The sequence below is a fragment of the Schistocerca nitens genome, chromosome 5 (assembly GCF_023898315.1).
Source record: "Schistocerca nitens isolate TAMUIC-IGC-003100 chromosome 5, iqSchNite1.1, whole genome shotgun sequence".
Taxonomy (NCBI): domain Eukaryota; kingdom Metazoa; phylum Arthropoda; class Insecta; order Orthoptera; family Acrididae; genus Schistocerca; species Schistocerca nitens.
Window position 1 is genome coordinate 244,118,979 of NC_064618.1, and position 20,569 is coordinate 244,139,547.

The following is a 20,569-nucleotide window of genomic DNA, read 5'->3' on the forward strand; positions in this document are numbered from 1 at the left end:
GTTTCCAGGACTGCATCACAGATGGGGATAAGTGATGGAACTGTCCGTAGCATATTATCAAACACATATGGACACAAAAAATATCAGCAAGGTGGGTTCCACATCTTCTCACTGAGGCATGAGGTGTAACAGCCTGGTGCAAGTCTTTCAATTGGACACCACTTCTGCAAATCTGCAAATTGTGTGTTCCTGACCCAACAGCACCTGGTGTTCCCAGATGGTTACCCCTCCAAGTGGTAACTGGGTCTGCTATTGATAAACTTAGGTGACCAGACAAGAAACAGTGTATCCAGTGTAGCAAGACTGTTGGCCTTGGTCTAAGCTCACAGAACTGCAAGCATTTTTAGGTAAAATAAATTACTATTCTATTCCAAGTGCTGTCAACATTACCCACTCACTCGATAATCCTTGCTGCAAAGGTGTGTGGGCAGGTGATTGCGATCATGCATTTCACCTGCTAAAACCCAAGTTACGTATGGCTCCGTGTCTGTTGACTTTTACACTAGGTTGTCCTCTTGTCATGACAGCTGTTTTTTTTTATGGTATGGTCTGGCTGCAGTTATCATACAAAGAAATACTGATAAACCAGTACCCTTACATTATCGATTCAGTATAGCATTTCATGACAGGGGGTGGAGGGGGGGGAGGGTGGGGGGGGGCGGTGTGTACTGGTCAGTTCAGTTATTACTTTGATTATGTGGAATATCAGTTAGTTCACTGATAATTTCTGAGAGGAAACGTATCATATTTTCTTCAATGAATTATGTAGTTATATTAGTCCAAATCAGTTTTGTAACAAAATGAATTTCAATTATCTTCTAATTTTTCTATATTTTATTTAAAAACTGATAAAGTGAATAACTAATTCATGCTGTAACATTAAATATTTGGCTGGAATGTTTCTAATTATAAAACTGAAGTTCGCAATTGAGGTGTAATACAGCATTTTTGGGAAAATTATGGGTTGCACTCTCAATCCTTCTAACCAGTGAAAGATGATCATAACATACAGTAATTATTTTGATTAGTGGTTAAGATATGGACAGCATAACATTGAGGACAATGGAGAGGTGATATCCATGCACATGACCTCCACACTCTGGTCTGAGTAAAAGCCAAATGTTCAGTTGGACCCAGAACTTTCTAAATGGTCATGATAATGTCGAAAATCAAGGCCATAAATGGCAAGCAATGTCAATGAAGACAATATCCAAAAATGTTTGAGTTTGTGGAAGATGATTGCTGGATTATTGTCACCAAGACTACATCGTAGATGGGGATAGTTGATGGAATTGTCCGAAACATATTATCAAACACACTTGGATACAAAAAAAAATATCAGCAAGGTGGCTTCCACATCTTCTTATTGAGGCACAAAAGAATGTATGAAAAGAAATCTGTCAATGACTTTTGAATCACACTGAAGAAGGGGGAGAGGCTTTTCTGGATCATATTGTGACCTGCGATGAAACATCAGATCATCAATATACCCCAGAGAACAAGGGGAGGAGTTTGAAGTGGTGGAAGAATGGAGAGGGGGCACCAGTCAGGGTCAGGATTTAAATTTTGGGCAGGAAATTTTTGGAAACTCTTTTTTTGGGACTCAAAAATTGGATTGCTGATTGACTGTCTGCTTGGGTAGACAGTGAATGCGTCCTACTACAGCATGCTGCTGTATGATGCCGAGACTGCTTATCGCAACAAATGATGGCAGCAACCAAGTTGTATTGTTCTCTTCCTACACAGCCATACACATTCTAGTTTCCATTTTACTCATATTATTGTTGAAAACTATAAACATTGGATTGGCCTTAACAGAACAAGAAGCAGTAGCTGAATAGTGTGAGAGGAAGAGCAATGGCTTTTTCAAATCAGTTTCTCATTTTAGGGGCAACTGTTCTCTAATTTACGTATGACGCAGGGACAACATTTTTTGTTTGCTCTTGTACTATAATGCCATTAATCACACAAGGATGTGGAATAAGCCAAGTTACATATTAACATGCAGAACAGGCAACCTAAGTTATGAATAGTACTAAGTCGACTCTAACTGATAATTATGGGAGTTAATACACACACCATAATCATGATTATAGCTGATAACAAGAACATATCTGCTTATCAGGTCTAATCATAAGGCTACTATATACTACTTAGACATATTTCTTCAGCCAGATACGTCATTTTCATTCGAAAAACAACTATTACAGAATTTGTTCAGAGGAATTTGTAAGTGTATATGTAGAAGCACACTTGTGCATTCACAAGCATTAATAAATAAGGTTGAAAATCAGAGACTAATTGTTACTTTTTTGAAAAAAACTTTATTTTGCATTATATTTGTTGAATATGTGCACACAGTCTAAAAACAAGATATTTCACTTCACTAATTCTTCAGACGCTCTAACGAAAAGGGGATCATCAATCATAGTACTGGAACCATCTCCTTCAAGCAATACAGATTTGTAGCTCCGTGCAATAAAGAAAAATACTACCATGTCTCCCAGAAGAAGCCCAGCAAATAAAAAGAACTCAACTGCCTGAAAATTCAATGGAAAAACTAAATTATCCAAAACAGTTTTTATGCAAAATTAGAAAGAAAGGATTGCTTATATCAAACTTATCATATTCCTCACAATTTGGTGATATTACTGAACAGTTAACTATGCAGTTGATGTTGTTTCTTTAGTATCACTCAGTACAAGAAAGTTATTTTATCTTCTATCACATTCATTAAATGAAGTAGATATTTCCACAATAAAACTTTGTCATACAGTTCTGTTAGCACATGGTTTTTTTTTTTTTTTTTTTTTTTTTTCCAGATGATGCGGTTTTCTATGATGAGGTTTAATGTGATAAAATTGTATAATATCCTGTTAGATCTGCCTGATTCATATACCAGTTAGTAATTCATAATGTAGAGAAATAAAAAGCCATGCTCATCACAAAACATAAAAATGTAGTTGTCTCACACTACACATGAATGAGTCATAACTAAAAGTCAACTATGTAGTATGAATTCGTGGGAATACATGTGTAGAGATATGACATGGAATAATCATATAAGCTCAACTGTGATTAAAGTAGATTGTAAGCCTTGATTTATTGATGTGGTACCAGAACACTGTATTTTATCACTGAAAGAGATCATGTACAAAACATTCTACCACTCATATAGAAACAATCTGGGAACTATGTAAGACTGGACTGTAGAACAGTTAGTATATGCAGAGAAATGTAGCAAAAATGATCAATCTTGTTCGGATGATGGGAGAGCATAACAGTAACTTTGTCTGGTAGCCACTCACAGAAAAACACTATGTGTCACAAAAATCTGATTTGAAAATTTAAAGAACATTCTTTCAGAGAGGAAACTATGAATTTCATAAACTTCACAATGATTATCCCTTAGACATAGTAAACATAAAATTAGTCCAAGCACAATGCACATAGACTCATTCAAACAATTATTTTTCACACACTTCAGTCAGGAATGAAACAAGAAAAAAACTTAATACTTTGTACAACACTACTCTCTGACATACCACTTAAAATGATATGTGAGGTACAAACGTAGGTATAAATATATTTTATTGCTTCTCTGGTTTTTATAATATAAAGTACTTCTAGCTTTGTGATGATACTTGCGACAAAGTAAAATTATCCTTTCGGTCTACTAATACAGTTTTAATTTTTTGTGCCAACTGATCTATCACTGAGATGATGTCTTCAGATGCAGTCTACAAAACTGAAAATGAGGTGCAAATGAATGGTGAGTGGCTTATAGGCACACTAAAGGATCTTAGGCACATATAAACAGACTACTGATGCCAGGTTATCAAAGCCAGCAGATTTGCAGTGAGTAAAAAGACGTAAAAAGATGATGACATACAGAACAAGAAAGGTATACAAGAGTACTGAATGACAATGAAACTTTCTATCTGCAGTGAAATATTTCGAAACTTTCTGGCTAATTCAAACTCTGCATTTCTAGCAATGTTACATGTACCATACACTATTTCATAATTTAATTTGTGGTCAAAACTGTTGCTTCACTCTCCAAACTTATACTTGATCTTCTGTCATGAAACACATTACAAAGAGAATTTAAATCATGGGAAACATAACAGATTTCTAAAATGGCCTAATGATATACTTGGTGGTCATAGTTAAACTTTCACTACTTGAGAAAAATGAGTGATTGTAGGACAATGAAGCTTTGTGGAAACGTTTGTAAGGACAGAGAAATGAGAAATCATGGGTAAACCACTGAAACAAACACATTTTAATTTCCACATGAGAGGGTTACATAGGATAATTGCGTACCATATTGTACATTCCAGGATACAAATGTTGGTCAATGTGACATCTGTCGGCATACATGACAGCCTAGAACACCACTAGAGATTGCTCTACTGCTGACTGAAACATCTCAGGTGTGACACTGGCTACCTCCCTTGTGCTCATCTTCAGCTTCCAACATGTGTTAGTATCACATTGATCAACCCTGTTCTTCAGGTAACCCCACAGACAGGTTCAAATATGGTGATCTTGGTGGCCATACTGTTTGTAATAATTGGCCAATCATTTGGTTTTCGTGAAATGTATTACAGAGTAACTGAATGACCTCATGAGCAAAGTATCAAAAATCACATAGAGCAGCATCATTATCTCTGTTGTTTTGGTTTCACAAGTAAAAGGCTGCTCATCTTGTCCTCAACCACATAGATTGTCTGCAACTGTACTGCACATTGATGCTTGTGTTTCAACCCTACATTGCCGTACCAGTAATGGTGTATAACAGCAAGTCTTAACACTAACACCACTAACAATGCAAACACAGTGCACAGTCTGAACATCACTCCTATACAGTTTGGTACCCATACAGTAAACATATTTTCATCTAACAGGTCAAGTAGTGAGAGTTTACTTATAACCCGCCTGTAGTTTCCTAGTACTATTAGATTCTGGGATATTTCTACACATTTAGATATTTCCCTCAAATAACTGCTTCCCAGGGAAATACCTCAATGGTCATACCAATTGCAACTTTGTGCTGATGGTTAACAATAATTCTGAGAACATTCAATCTATTTTGTTGTGAATAATTTAAGGAGTTAAGGTAACACATCAGTGAATAGTAGATGCTGTAAACAATCAAAAGGCATCTAAACAAGACTGAGAAATTCGCTAGCTTTCAAACAAATTCTCTTCCAGGTTTATAGCATTCATACATACATGTGTATGTATGCACACTTTACAGCTCTGAAAAAAGATTTGCCTGAAAACTAGCAAAGTCACGGTGGCACTGATCTAATCCTTGTAGCACTCATCCAAAATTAAAATGTGGGTTTTGTCAGTACAGTGGTTGTACATTGATGGTGCAGTAATCTACTCAATTGTCACATCTACATACTACTACATACATCTGAAGATGTTCATCACCAAATGAAACTAATTATCTGGACTTTAAAAAAAGTGTGACCAAAGACTCTCATAAAACAGTTTGAATATCTCATTGGTTGACATTTTAATTCTGTCAGAGACAGTAAAGGACTTAGAAGAGCAGTTGAACGGAATTGGATAGTGTATTGAAAGGAGGATATAAGGTGAACATCAACAAAAGAAAAATGAGGATAATAGAATGTAGTCGAATTAAGTTGGGTGATGCTGAGGGAATTAGATTAGGAAATGAGACACTTAAAGTAGTAAAGGAGTTTTGCTATTTGGGAAGCAAAATAACTGATGATGCTCAAAGTAGAGAGATATAAAATGTAGACTGGCAATGGCAAGGAAAGCGTTTCTGAAGAGGAGAAATCTGTTAACTGAGTATTGATGTAAGGGTTAGGAAGTCGCCTCTGAAAGTATTTGTATGGACTGTAGCCATGTATGGAAGTGAAACATGGACGATAAATAGTTTGGACAAGAAGAGAATAGAAGCTTTTGAAATGTGGTGCTACAGAAGAATGCTGAAGATTAGATGGGTAGATCATATAACTAATGAGGAGGTATTGAATACGATTGGGGAGAAGAGAAGTCTGTGCACAACTTGACTAGAAGAAGGGATCGGTTGGCAGGACATGTTCTGAGGCATCAAGGGATCACCAATTTAGTATTGGAGGGCAGTGTGGAGGGTAAAAATCATAGAGGGAGACCAAGAGATGAATACGCTAAACAGATACAGAAGGATGTAGGTTGCAGTAGGTACTGGGAGATGATGAAGCTTGCACAGGATAGAGCAGCATGGAGAACCATCAAACCAGTCTCAGGACTGAAGACCACAACAACAACAACATCTCAATGGTGCTGCTTATTTAACTCTAGTTGTATCTCATATTTGTAATCTTTTGTCACAAGACTGTACCTGATTTCTTTTGTTTGTCTTTCTAGCTTTACCTGCAGCATTTATAGCATGATGCTATGGGAAACATATATCACATACTAAAAATGTGTTACTTGCTCATGCAGCAACAAAATTCTGTAGTTAGTGTCAAAATATCTATCACAACATTTATTTTACAAGTGTTCTCTGAACTTGTACTATCTTTTCACCACGTCCATCACACTAGATAAAATCTGTCAGCCATGAATAAAGCACTTAGATTTCCACTCTTATTGACTCTTTTGCTATGTTTTTTCAGTAATCTCCTTGATGCTTATTAGTCTGTCTTCCACCTTTAAGTTCTCAGGTTTTCAAAACTTGTCCTGTGCAGGCACTAACAATCAGTCTTATCTTATCACTCATCCAGTAAGTCTCCCGTGGCCCCAAGTTCTGGGTAGCTTTTGCACAACTCTTCCCATTTCTTAACCAGTCCTTTTTCCCTCATCCCTCTTCCTGTTTCTTCAACCCTTCTGCTAGAAGAAGGAGCCAATGGCTCTGAAATCTCACATGTTTCCACATCTTTTAAGTGCTTCCTCCTGCTGCTGCTTAGTAGAGTATATTTTTTATCTATCCATATTATATTTTCCAACATTGATTATTTTCATTGATACACTAGATATTAAGAAAGAAATATTTCATTCAAGAATATCGAGAAAAAGTAGTTACTTTCATTTTGTACCTGCTGACAAAAATATATAGCTAAATATCTGTGCAAAAAATTTAAATATACCTGGCTTCTGAAGAATCTTGCTTGAGTAATAAGAATTACAATCAAATTTCCAATTGCAACACACAAGTACCATGCAGCTATCGTTATTGTTCTCAAGCTTTTAGGAGCCTGTAAATAAGTTAATGGACTACACTGGCTGTTAAGTATTTACTCAAAGTAAAGCGATGTTAACTTCTGACAAATAATTTGAATTTAAGTAACAAACACTTACCTGTAAGAAGGAGAACTCTAAGCCTGGAATTGCAAACAATACTTCTGCAATAGAAATTAAGATGTACTGTGGAATCAACCACAACATTGAAAGAGTGTTTGGTAGTGTTATAACAAACAGTTTCGAAAACTGAAAAAGAAGTTACAGTTTATTTTGATATTTACTTATTTGTTTGTTTATGCAGTAAGAACTAATTTCAGTAAGAACTAAATCAACCAACTGTTGACATAAATATGGATCCAGATAAATCCAAAATTAGATCACATTTAAGCAGCAGTGTTATTGATTAGAACAAGTTTCACAGACACAAAGAGTATTTGTGGAAATAAGTTTTTCTCAAATAACAGCCTATCCTGTCTACAAGTATAAACAAGCCCATATATTTACATCAAACAATTACAGTTTATGTGAAACTACAAGTACAGTTTCTGAAAGAGCAGAATGTAGAAATATATTTAGAACTCATGAATGACTGGTACTGCTTCATATTATTTCCATAGGATGGAAATGTCATGGTGACAGTTAAATTTATTTGATATTGGTGAAGTGTTATGAGAGTAAGAAGAAAATTTCATGGTCGTGTTTTAGGTAAAAACGAGTCTCTTACTTTTTAAAATAATATCATTTTCTTCCAACATACTTTGTTGTCTTGTATCTGAAATGAGCAGCTTCCACCTTTGAATTACAATTCTAGGAGATTTTAACAATGATAAACCATGGTCCCATAACAACCACTTCAATACTTTAATTTCTTTCCAGCCATGAATTTATTTATTTGCGATAATATGTGGAAGTCAGAGTGTGCCAAACCTGATGATATTTCCACAATTTTCACTTCAAAATCCTTAGAACACCCATTAGCAAATCACTTTTGTGTCAGGTGCACTGTCATGAAGAAAGACAGTCCTTTAGTTAAGCAATCCAGACCTCCTAATTTCATTTTTTCGTCCAGGAGACTTGCATAGTATTTGGCAGCTACTTTTTTTGCAAGGTAATTAATAAGCTCAAAATATTGATTCTATCATTTTTTTAATTGTAGGGTCACCAATTTCTAGAGATTGCTTTGTTTAACAAATATGGTACTCACATTACATGAAGCAACCATTAGCTCACCTGTGTAATAGTTCCTTTCAAACCAGAATTTTCCCATCATGCCTAAAAACAGCTAAGATCAAAACCACTATTCAAAAAAGGTAAAAAGGATGAAGTGGCTTACTGGCTTACTACAGGCCCATTGCTCTACTATCTGTATTCTCAAAAATTATAGAAAAACTTTTTCAAAGAAGAGTAGTAGATTTTCTGGAAGAGCACAAGATACTACCCACAGCACAACATGGTTTCAGGAAAGGCCAATCAACTGATATAGCAATTTTTGAACTATTAAGTGAAGTACTTCAGAGACTAGATAATGGCAAAAATGTCATTGGAATATGTCTAGATCTCTCTAAGGCTTTTGATATAACAGATCACACAAAACTATTGTCTAAGCTTGACAACATGAGGATTAGACAAACATCTACCAACTGGATTCAAACTATGAAAGTATTAAATATGGAGTGCCACAAGGTTCAGTTATGGGACCTCTTCTATTTCTGTTATATGTGGATGACCTTAACAAATTCTGCGGGAAAGTCATCCAGTTTGCTGATGATACAAGTGTGCTAGTGAGTGGGAAAGAAATGGAAATGCTTCAGAAGTCTAGAACAGAGACACTGAACAATATTGAAAACTGGTTCAGTCACAACAAATTGGTAATAAACACAAGTAAGACAAAGGCACTAAGTTTCTATAATGTGAAAAAAGGTGCGCAAACTGTTCAGATTCAGATATCTGACAAAGACCTTCAGAATGTAGACAACATTAAGTTCTTAGGAGTATGGCTCCAAGATAATCTTAAATGAGGGATGAATATTGAAAAAGTTTGTAAGAAATTAAGCACTACATGCTACTTAATGAGAATATTAGAGGGATTCTGCAACAAAGATTCTCTGAAAACTGTGTATTATGCCTATATATACTCAAAACTGAAATATGGAATTATTTCTGGGGTAACTCTTCTCTTAGCCAAAAGCTCTTTAGGCTACAAAAAGAATTATAAGAATAATGGAAGGTATAAAATGGAACAAAACCTGTAGACCTCTCTTTAAAAAGCTAGAAATCCTCCCACTTCCAAGTATATGTATGTATGAGATAACCATGTTTGTGAAAAAATATTCAATGGAAAATCCCACTCTCTTCCAGAAAAATGAAAATATCCACTCCTATAACACCAGGCAAAAAGGAGACTTTCATCTAGAGCCCGCCAACATCAACCTGAATAAAGAAGGAACCCTGGGACCCTGTATTATGGGAAAGTTATTTATAATAAACTTCCGCCACAAATTAAATCAATAAATGACCTGGCAAATTTCAAGTCAACTGCTAAGGCATATTTGACTCATCACAGCTTCTATAGCCTCCACGAGTTTCTTCAGAAAGTTCACTAATGATTTGTGTCTTTGCCTTAGTGATGTATCATGTAAATGTTACTAGATCTTTAATGATTTACCATGTAAATGTTGCTGTAATACAAATATTAATCTGCCAGTACAGTACATGCTCTTTCTGCTTTAAAATATCTACTCTTTATTTTTGAACAATATTTCCTCTGTATATTGTAACTCCGTGATCATTCAATGTAGAAATAATGACATCAATGAAAATTTAATATTATATTTTGTTATACATTGACTTGTCCTACATGAGAATGTACTATTTGAGTACTATATGATTACCAGGACCAATAAAACTCTACTCTACTCTACTCCACTCTACTATCTCATGTTTAGTACTTCATGTAAAATGTGCAAAATTCTTTTCTAGTTTGACTATTTGACATCTTTAATTGGTAATCATACAGCCATGTTTGAATTGACCCATACATTCAGTAATTCAGTTCTGACCAACTATGAATGAATTTCTATTGGTGACATGTAACTTAACACATAATAATGTATTTTATGATAACCGTATCCATCTGAATGAAAAACACACAGCAGCTCTAGCTAAAAAACTTGTATAATATTCAATCATAAAGCATGCTGAGTTATATAAATGTGGAACGTGTAACAAAACAACAAAATCAAGTTTAAATTGATTTCTATCTGATCCCTGTGCAGGGCTGCAAATTTTCTCAGTGTGGTTGCAGTAACTCTGAACCCACAAAAAACAACACCATTCCCAACTTAGCCAAAGGAGTAATTTTAAGTGCAGTAGTCCTGAATACAAGCAGTCATCTTCAGTTTCTTATATCCCAGAGTAGTGGTAAGGAAGTTAACAAAGAGTGTTATAAGAAAGAAATAAGGCTTACTGGCCCCACAGTGGAAGAGAAATACTAAAAAAATGAGAAAAATGAAACTGGTCTTAAACTGAAGTAGTTCAGATAACACCACTGGTTCATCAGCCTTCTGTGTTGCATAATCAACAGCTTTAAGATTTCATGACCATTGTTCAAACTTTCATTTCCAATTCCTTCACTATATGTTCAACATTAAAAACTATAAAATTCAATTACATATTGACAGAGGGACCTCAGTAATGTTGACATATCCTGAAATCTATCACTGGTTAGGATGTCCACATCAGACTTCCATGGATCATCATATAATGGAACACAACAATCAACCTGTTTCATGGCTCTACACCCTGGTTACGATCAAGTAAGCAGCAGAAAACATAAACTGCCAGACAAACAAAATGAAGCACCCTGAAGACATAGTAAGATGTCAGTGTAATTATGTACATGTACACATCACCAGCATGTATGTAGATGGTTAGAGTTGCAGTTCTCTGTGACAGGCAGAATGGCCACCAGAATGCATTAGCATGTTTTGTGTTTAGTGTTGTTACTAGACCTTGTGGTTTGTATAAGGGGCATTAACTGTGTCAGATACTGAGTGGTGACCATAAATTATATGAAGATACCACGTACTTGTGTGAGGCAGCATTATCAACACCTGACAGCAATTGAAAGTGGCCTCATTCTGGGTCTTCATGTGGACAGATGGTTGAACCATGTAACATCCAGATTTGTGGGGCATTCCCTGAAATGAGAAATGTCCTGCCCACTATCCTTCCCACCCCTCCTACCATGGTATTCCGCCGTCCACCAAACCTGCTCAATATACTCGTTCATCCTTACACAACCCCTGCTCCCAATCCCTTACCTCATGGCTCATACCCCTGTAATAGACCTAGATGCAAGACCTGTCCCATACATCCTCCTACCACCATCTACTCCAGTCTGCTCACTAACATCACCTATCCCATCAAAGGCAGGGCTACCTGTGAAACCAGTCATGTGATTTACAAGCTAAGCTGCAACCACTGTGCTGCATGACAGTCATGACAACCAACAAGCTGTCTGTCCATATGAATGGCCACCGACAAACTGTGGCCAAACAACAAGTGGACCACCCTGCTGCTGAACATGCTGCTAAATGTGATATCCCTCATCTCAATGACTGCTTCACAGCCTGTGCCATATGGATCATTCCTGCCAGCACCAGCTTTTCTGAACTGCGCAGGTGGGAACTTTCCCTGCAATACATCCTATGTTCCTGTAGCCCTCCTGGCCTCAACCTTCATTAGTCACTGTCCTAACCCATCCAGCTCCCTCATTGTTCCCATTCCGGCATTACACAGCCGTCATTTCACCACCACACCCAGTCTTTTAATTTCTTTTTATTTCTCTCCTTTCCGCTACTTACCCCCTCCCTCCTCCACACCTTCTCTCCTGCCCTCCATCTAAACTACAACACTTCACTGTCTGTCACTCCCACCATACTATCCCTCCCCCTCCCCACCCCAGCCTCCTCCTTACCCCCCACCCAGTCACCACCCCCATCATGCACTAGTGCTGCTGCTCGCAGTGTGGTTTCAGTTCTCTGAGACTGCAGACATGCTTGCAAGTTGCATTTGCGTGAGTGTGTGTGTGCATGTGTGTATGTGCGTCTACTGCTGACAAAGGCCTTTATGGCTGAAAGCTACAATTGTGTGAATCTTTTTGTTGTGCCTATCGCGACTCAGCATCTCCGCTATATGGTGAATAGCAACCCTCCCTCTCTGGTATTGTTACATTCCATCCTGGATTTTTCATTGTCTGATTACTATTATGTTTTGTACTATAGTATTACATATCTTTTGTAAATAGGCCTGTATATAAAGCTGCTAAATGAAAACAACATTAGAATTAATTTTACTGTAACTATAACTGCAACCAAAATTTAAGCAACATTTGTCATTAACTGGTATGCGTATGTTCAGCAACTGAATAAAAACAAGTATATTGAATCAATGCTTATTATTGTCTATTGAAAAACAATTTATTATGAAGTACACTGTCTATGTTCCTATGGGCCTTACAATGCCATGGTATTTGCTCAGTCTCTGACGTATTAATGGAAACAACACAGTCCAGTTAAATTAATGCAACCACCGCCTATGTTCACTGTCAACATGTAATAACGATGCAGAGATGACAGGTGGCAGCACTGGAAGTGGAGAATATACATAGCATGTCAGGGGGAGATGGAAAACTGTGCAGTCATTGTCATAACGTGGAAACAGACATCCAAAAGGGCATGAACATTGCTTTTGGGCCAAGGGTGAAAGCATTTCTGAAATGGGCAAGTTTGTTAACTTTTGCATGCCACCATCGTTAAAGCATGGCAAAATGGTGCTATCAAAAGCCGGCACTGAGGCAGCTGCTGTGCACTGTGGGCCCTAGGTGACAGGGGTGAACACCGCATGTGTAGTTGTGTGTGGGTGAACAAAAATGCAACTGCTAAGCAACTACCCACCTACATGAAACAAGGGGCTACTAACAGTGTCTCCTCAATGGCCGTTCAGTGAATGCTGCTGCATATGGGCCCTTGCAGTAGGTGCTTGGTTCATGCACCTATGACAATTTCTGTTCATCAGCACCAAAGGCTGGAATTTGTACGCCAACCGAGTGGTGACAGGTGGCCTTTTCACATGAATTATATTTTATGCTCCATCAAATGGATGGCTGTTGGCGTGTACAGCATCTGAAAGCAAGCACCCGGCAACAACTGAGGGGCATTAGGGGCTGTGAAATGTTTTTGTGTCATTCCCAGGATGCTCTTGTCATTCTGGAAGGCAGAATGGACCAACATAAGCAAGCATCTATTCTTGGAGACCATGTCCACCCCTACATGCAGTTTCCATTTCCTCGGCATTATGGCATATTACCATCCAGACAATGCAACATGTCACACAGCTCACAGTATACGTGTGTCACCGGAAGACCACCAGGATGAGTTTACCGTACTCCCATGGCCACGATACTTCTCAGATTGTAATCCAATTGTGAATCTGTGGGATGACCTCGACTGGGCTGTTCATCTCACGGATCCTCAACTGTGAAACCTACTGCAGCTGGCCACAGCACTGGAGTCAGAAAGGCTCCACATCCCTGTTGGTGCCATCCAGAATCTCACTGACTATCTTCCTATATGTCTTGCAGTGGTCTCCACTGTAAAAGTGGCTATTCTGGCTTTTGACAGGTGGTCACATTACTGTGACAAAAGAGTGTGGTACAAGTTTAGTGATTGTGCATATCTCCATTTCTTTCAAATGGATGGAGGTTCTTATTCACAAATCAAACAGTGACTCTGATGCCTCCCACTTCAATGTTGTCTCCCCTCATTCTCACAACAGGTGGGTCACTCTCATCCCAGAAGGAGTGACCTTCGTTTTTAACCTTCTCCAATCTATCCCTCTCTCCTCCACAAGCAAGGAATTAACAGTTCTCAAAGTTAGGGTAGTTCTGTGTACTTCTGTATGTGTCTATCTGCAATACTAAAAATTTAGCTGCCTAAATGCAAGTATTCTCAAGTAAATTTTACTTCTGATAAAAATAGCTAATGTGGCAGTCAATTAATAATTTTTTAATATCAGAGAGGTACGAAGTTCATAATGAAATTTCTTTCTTTCACTTCCTTTTGAAAGTATGCCACCATCCAGGGTTAAATTCAAAACTTCTCAGTAGTGATTCATGGAATGAGGGCATCTAACATAGTAGCAAAAAACAAGGCCCCGGGAGTAGACAACATTCCATTAGAACTACTGAAAGCCTTGGGAGAGCCAGTCCTGATAAAACTCTACCATCTGGTGACCAAGATGTATGAAACAGGCGAAATTCCCTCAGACTTCAAGAAGAATATAATAATTCCAATCCCAAAGAAAGCAGGTGTTGACAGATGTGAAAATTACTCGAATTCTTTACAAACGAATGGAAAAACTGGTAGAAGCCGACTTTGGGGAAGATCAGTTTGGATTCTGTAGAAATGTTGGAACACGTGAAGCAATACTGACCCTACAACTTATCTCAGAAGAAAGATTAAGGAAAGGCAAACCTACGTTTCTAGCATTTGTAAACTTAGAGAAAGCTTTTGACAATGTTGACTGGAATACTCTGTTTCAAATTCTGAAGGTGGCAGGGGTAAAATACAGGGAGCGAACGGCTATTTACAAATTGTACAGAAACCAGATGGCAGTTATAAGAGTCGAGGGACATCAAAGGGAAGCAGTGGTTGGGAAGGGAGCGAGACAGGGTTATAGACTCTCCCTGATGTTATTCAATCTGTATACTGAGCAAGCAGTAAAGGAAACAAAAGAAACGTTCGGAGTAGGTATTAATCTATGGAGAAGAAATAAAAACTTTGAGGTTCGCAGATGACATTGTAATTCTGTCAGAGACAGCAAAGGACTTGGAGGAGCGCTTGAACGGAATGGACCATGTCTTGAAAGGAGGATATAAGATGAACATCAACAAAAGCAAAACGAGGATAATGGAATCTAGTTGAATTAAGTTGGGTGATGCTGAGGGAATTAGATTAGGAAATGAGACACTTAAAGTAGTAAAGGAGTTTCGCTATTTGGGGAGCAAAATAACAGATGATGGTCAAAGTAGAGAGATATAAAATGTAGACTGGCAATGGCAAGGAAAGCGTTTCTGAAGAAGAGAAATCTGTTAACATTGAGTATTGATGTAAGTGTCAGGAAGTCGCTTCTGAAAGTATTTGTATGCACTGTAGCCATGCATGGAAGTGAAACATGGACGATAAATAGTTTAGACAAGAAGAGAATAGAAGCTTTTGAAATGTGGTGCTACAGAAGAATGCTGAAGATTAGGTGGGTAGATCACATAACTAATGAGGAGGTATTGAATACGATTGGGGAGAAGAGTAGTTTGTGGCACAACTTGACTAGAAGAAGGGATCGGTTGGTAGGACATGTTCTGAGGCATTAAGGGATCACCAATTTAGTACTGGAGGGCAGCGTGGAGGGTAAAAATCGTAGAGGGTGACCAAGAGATGAATACACTAAGCAGATTCAGAAGGATGTAGGCTGCAGTAGGTACTGGGAGATGAAGAAGCTTGCACAGGATGGAGTAGCATGGAGAGCTGCATCAAACCAGTCTCAGGACTGAAGACCACAACAACAACAACATAGTAGCTGATTGTATGTGTTCTAACTGAACTCCACAGCCATTGGTATTATTTGATAATGGTAGGCTATCTGCCAATATTGTATTTTTTTCTCTGTACACAATTTATTCCATATCCTTCCTTATCACTGCAGATGCAACTTAATGCTACGCAATCCTTAATCATCAACCATTCAACACAACACAAAATTGAAACACAATTGTTACTTCATAACAGTGGGAAAGAAGGCAATGGAAAACCACTTCAACTACGAGATTAACTCCAGTGACAACAATGGCGGATTAGCATAATGTCCTCAACACTTATTCACAATTAACTTTGAAAAATGCAGACAAACATACCACAAAACTATAGCCTTCTTGCTGAAGAATTAAAATGTAAACTCCTCCTGGATGCAGAAGCACTTCTGAACAGGTGGCTGAACTCATGCTGTTATCAACACTCAAGCAGTATGTGTACCTGAAACAAAAGGTAAACAATTTAAATAGTTCCAGACAGTGGGGTTAATAGAAAGGATGCAAGGAATTTGTACAAAAAATTGGAAATTCCAACAATTTTTGGTAAGTATTTGTTTTTGTAAATTAATTTGAGCAATCAGAAACTAACAGATATTTTGTGTTTGAGAGATTCAGAATTTTGTTCAATGAGAGCCAGCTTTTTCACCCTCAGTTCAAAAATTTTGTTTAGGAATATAAATAAACAATTTGTTACTGAAAAGTATGAACTCCATATTTTTGATAAAATCATTTTTATTAGATTCTGCATTTAAAGAACCAAGGTGCGTGGTTCCTTGATAAATGGAACCATTTCCAAGCATCCCCTATGCTACTACCACAGCTTTGGTCATTTCAGCTCTGCAGTTAATGTTGTTCAACACTCACTTAATGTCTATAAGCACTCTTGTTTGTCAAGCAACCTACACTGATAGTCCCACAGTGTTTCATAAGTGAAGACTGTCACATTTCTTTCTCTGCTTATGTTGATGTGGGGTGATTATCACTGATGATACACATTACATCGCTGTTATCACTAGAACAGTGGAAGGGGGTCAAAATGACCCCTGCCATACGTTTTTCATTCATTGTCATAACCAACTTATTTACTCATTAATGAAATTATGACTTTTTTAAATTTTTTTCTCCTCTTTCTGAAGATGTTTTAGTATTTACAAAATATTTTAATTTTCTTCACCATTTCATTCAGTATACCTAGAATGGTGGAAGGGGTCAATTTGACCCCACTGTAATTTCTCTTCTGAATACACGGTGGCAACAGTGAGCAGTAACACAGAGCAGTTGCTCCTCATTGTTGCAATTTGGCACATGCACATCCCAATCCGCCACAGCTTATGTTGTGTCACTCAGGCAGTCTTTGTCTGTGAAACATGTTTTTGAATATGTATCCTCTGCATGGACTTTCTGATGAAGAAGTGTTACATCTCTCAGAGAATTCCGAAGTTGAATCGGAAATTGACTTTACTGGTGAAAACGATGATTATGTATCTGAAGCTAGTGAAGATGAAGAGATTGTGAACGAGTGGCGATTAGTGGAAGAGGATCCACATGCTGATATACATCACTCATCACCTCTTTCATCAAAGCAGGTATGCAACTTTTACCCTTTCTCCATTTTCTTATGGTATCTGATTGTGTGTTCAATGTAAGTGAGGTGGGGGTGAGTGATTGACTGTCAATTTGTAGGTTTAGTCTTCACTGTGTTACAACATTTTAGCCATTTTCTCCACATTCATTTCTTTTAATATCTGTAAGAGTGCTGATAACCTCATTGTTCAGTGCCTGCAAACTCAAAACACAAGCTAACAGTTTTGGTACTTTGCTGGTGCCATCATCAGGCCCCATCAGCCACTGTGAATGGGCATACAACAAAGCTTGGTGCAATACAACAGGAGCCATCAAATAAATCTGGTTTCCATGAATATTTTTCTGAAGTGAGTTTCTGAAGTGAGTATCACAATGGGTAGACAAGATCTACATAGTATTCATAATCAAAGTGCCAGTTTGCGTTTTGTAGGTAGTCCATGAATAACTTAATATATTCCTCTTTCTGATCTCCAACTCATGTCATGTTTGGATTCTTATTTGCAGTCACATAATCATTATCTGACTGTGCATAATGGTATGTGAGTAGTAGTAGATAATGATCTGGGAAACATTCACCTATCAGAAATTAACTATAAATGTCCAAAGTGTAGGGCTATTGTTAATACAATATAAATTTAATGATCTGAGTAGTATTAAAAAGAATTTTGAGTTGGGCTCATCTGAGCCTGACAACTCTGTCTTGAAGTCACCACATATGGATACATTTGACGAGGGTTTTAAAATTTTTCACATCATTTGTTCAATAAATTAATATCACCATTTGGAGATCCACAGAAACTAACAATTGTGATATTCTGCTTCATCAGTCTTTTACATTGAAATTCTCCATTTAATTCAGAAAAGTATGAACTTACATCTATTTTAGAAAATTTTATATATTGTCTGATAAATACTGTAACCCCCAACCCCTATTTTTTCCCATTTCTAAACATTATAGCTGTCAGGATGTATTTGTTAGGTATGAAAAAATTTAGTTGATCTTCTGTAAGCCAGTGTTCTGAGACAGATGATATGGGCCAATTTTTTATCTTTCAAAAGTCTTCCAACTCTAATAATTTATTCATAATGCTGTGAATGTTGAGTTGCATGAGAGGAAGTAATTTGCCTTTGTTTTTATTTCTCTCTAAGCCACTAGGAACATGTTTTTTGTGAGAAGTACTTGTAATCTGTGATGACTCTGGAACCAAAACCTTATGGTTTTCTATAAAAAAATGAAACTACACGCTCATTCACTGTACAATTTGTTAAATCTATTCTTTTATTTGTTTTGAGTCTTTTCTCAAGTATTCTATTAACCTGGCCACACAGAAAAAGTTTCCCTTTATTTAAATATATCCCATGTTTGGTATGAAAAGATCAATCAATATCATCTGTATCTATAATGTCACATATATCATACTGTAAACAAAGTTGAATATAATAGAGGGAAACATTCCACGTGGGAAAAATATATCTAAAAACACAGATGATGTGACTTACCGAACGAAAGTGCTGGCAGGTCGATAGACACACAAACAAACACAAACATACACACGAAATTCAAGCTTTCGCAACAAACTGTTGCCTCATCAGGAAAGAGGGAAGGAGAGGGAAAGACAAAAGGATGTGGGTTTTAAGGGAGAGGGTAAGGAGTCATTCCAATCCCGGGAGCGGAAAGACTTACCTTATGGGGAAAAAAGGACAGGTATACACTCGCACACACACACATATCCATCCGCACATGTGTCTGTGTATGTGCGGATGGATTTGTATGTGTGTGCGAGTGTATACCTGTCCTTTTTTCCCCCTAAGGTAAGTCTTTCCGCTCCCGGGATTGGAATGACTCCTTACCCTCTCCCTTAAAACCCACATCCTTTCGTCTTTCCCTCTCCTTCCCTCTTTCCTGATGAGGCAACAGTTTGTTGCGAAAGCTTGAATTTCGTGTGTATGTTTGTGTTTGTTTGTGTGTCTATCGACCTGCCAGCACTTTCGTTTGGTAAGTCACATCATCTGTGTTTTTAGATGTAAACAAAGTTGTATCTTCCAGATGTCTGTTTTGTGTATTTCTCTGTTAACACATGAATTTAAAATTAAAATGTGTCTATTGGGTATTGTAATAACAACTGAATTTTTTGACTGGCTATAATTAATAACCTCATTATACCTTTAATACAAGTATCTGCTTCATTACAAGCCACATCATTCAAACCACTTGAACCCACAACATGGTCAGTTCCTTGCAAAAATTTAAATGGCTCCAAGCACTATGGGACTTGACATCTGAGGTCATCAGCCCAGACTTAGAACTACTTAAACCTAACTAACCTAAGGACATCACACACATCCATGCCCGATGCAGGATTCGAACCTGCAACCGTAGCAGCAGCGCGGTTCCGGACTGAAGTGCCTAGAACTGCTCAGTCACAGAGGCCGGCTCAGTTCCTTGCAACATTATTTAATTTCAGGTGATGCCTCCTAGGACAACACACAGTTTTGATTCTTGTTTCATGATTCCAGTAGTGGATAAAAGAGGATAAGAAGATGCATGCTTTCTCACATGAAATCTGCACAGAAATTTGCAAACACAGTCTCATACTGCCTGTTAAAGTGAGTCACTTGGATGCAGTGCTGAGCTGGAAGGGTTATTTTTGTGAAGAATGTCCTAATCTTGAAATAAAATACACATTTTATGTTGATTATTTCAATAAGAAATAAGAAATTTATCTAGATATTTAGCAGATCCCAAATTCATATTGCTTATTTCAGTAAGAACTTTATACAGACTGTTTGAATAAAAACACCTTCAGTCACAATTTTTTCATGTTTTGTTAAATTACACAATGCACTTCAGACCCTGTGAGTCCATCTTCAGGTGCACATTGTCTAATACATAATTTAAATTCACTCATGAGTGAAGTGAATTGCATGTTCCTATTATGAGAAAGTTAGATTTCAGGTTTTGTATTTCATGAATCAAGTGCAGAAAATCTGTGAGAAACAGTGATATGAACAGTGGAAAACTTACTGAACAAACAAGGCAGAACGTTTTAAACCTTTTGAGGTCATCATACATTGGAATGAATGAATAAGCAATGTATTAGCTCATCTGCACTTGAAAATGGACCAACAGGA

At 37.4% G+C, this 20,569-nt stretch overlaps 1 protein-coding gene across 1 annotated transcript in view; it reads right to left on the reverse strand.

Annotated features, from left to right (window-relative positions):
• Positions 1-2,378: 2,378 nt before the first annotated feature.
• The window catches only part of LOC126260366 (solute carrier family 15 member 2-like), a 276,933-nt gene continuing 258,742 nt past the window's right edge, over positions 2,379-20,569 (reverse strand). The window contains exons 13-16 of the mRNA XM_049957694.1: positions 16,178-16,295; positions 7,324-7,452; positions 7,113-7,220; positions 2,379-2,540 (exon numbers count right to left, since the gene is read on the reverse strand). Coding sequence (XP_049813651.1) covers positions 2,379-2,540; positions 7,113-7,220; positions 7,324-7,452; positions 16,178-16,295 — 517 coding nt within the window. The remainder of the gene's footprint in view (positions 2,541-7,112; positions 7,221-7,323; positions 7,453-16,177; positions 16,296-20,569) is intronic.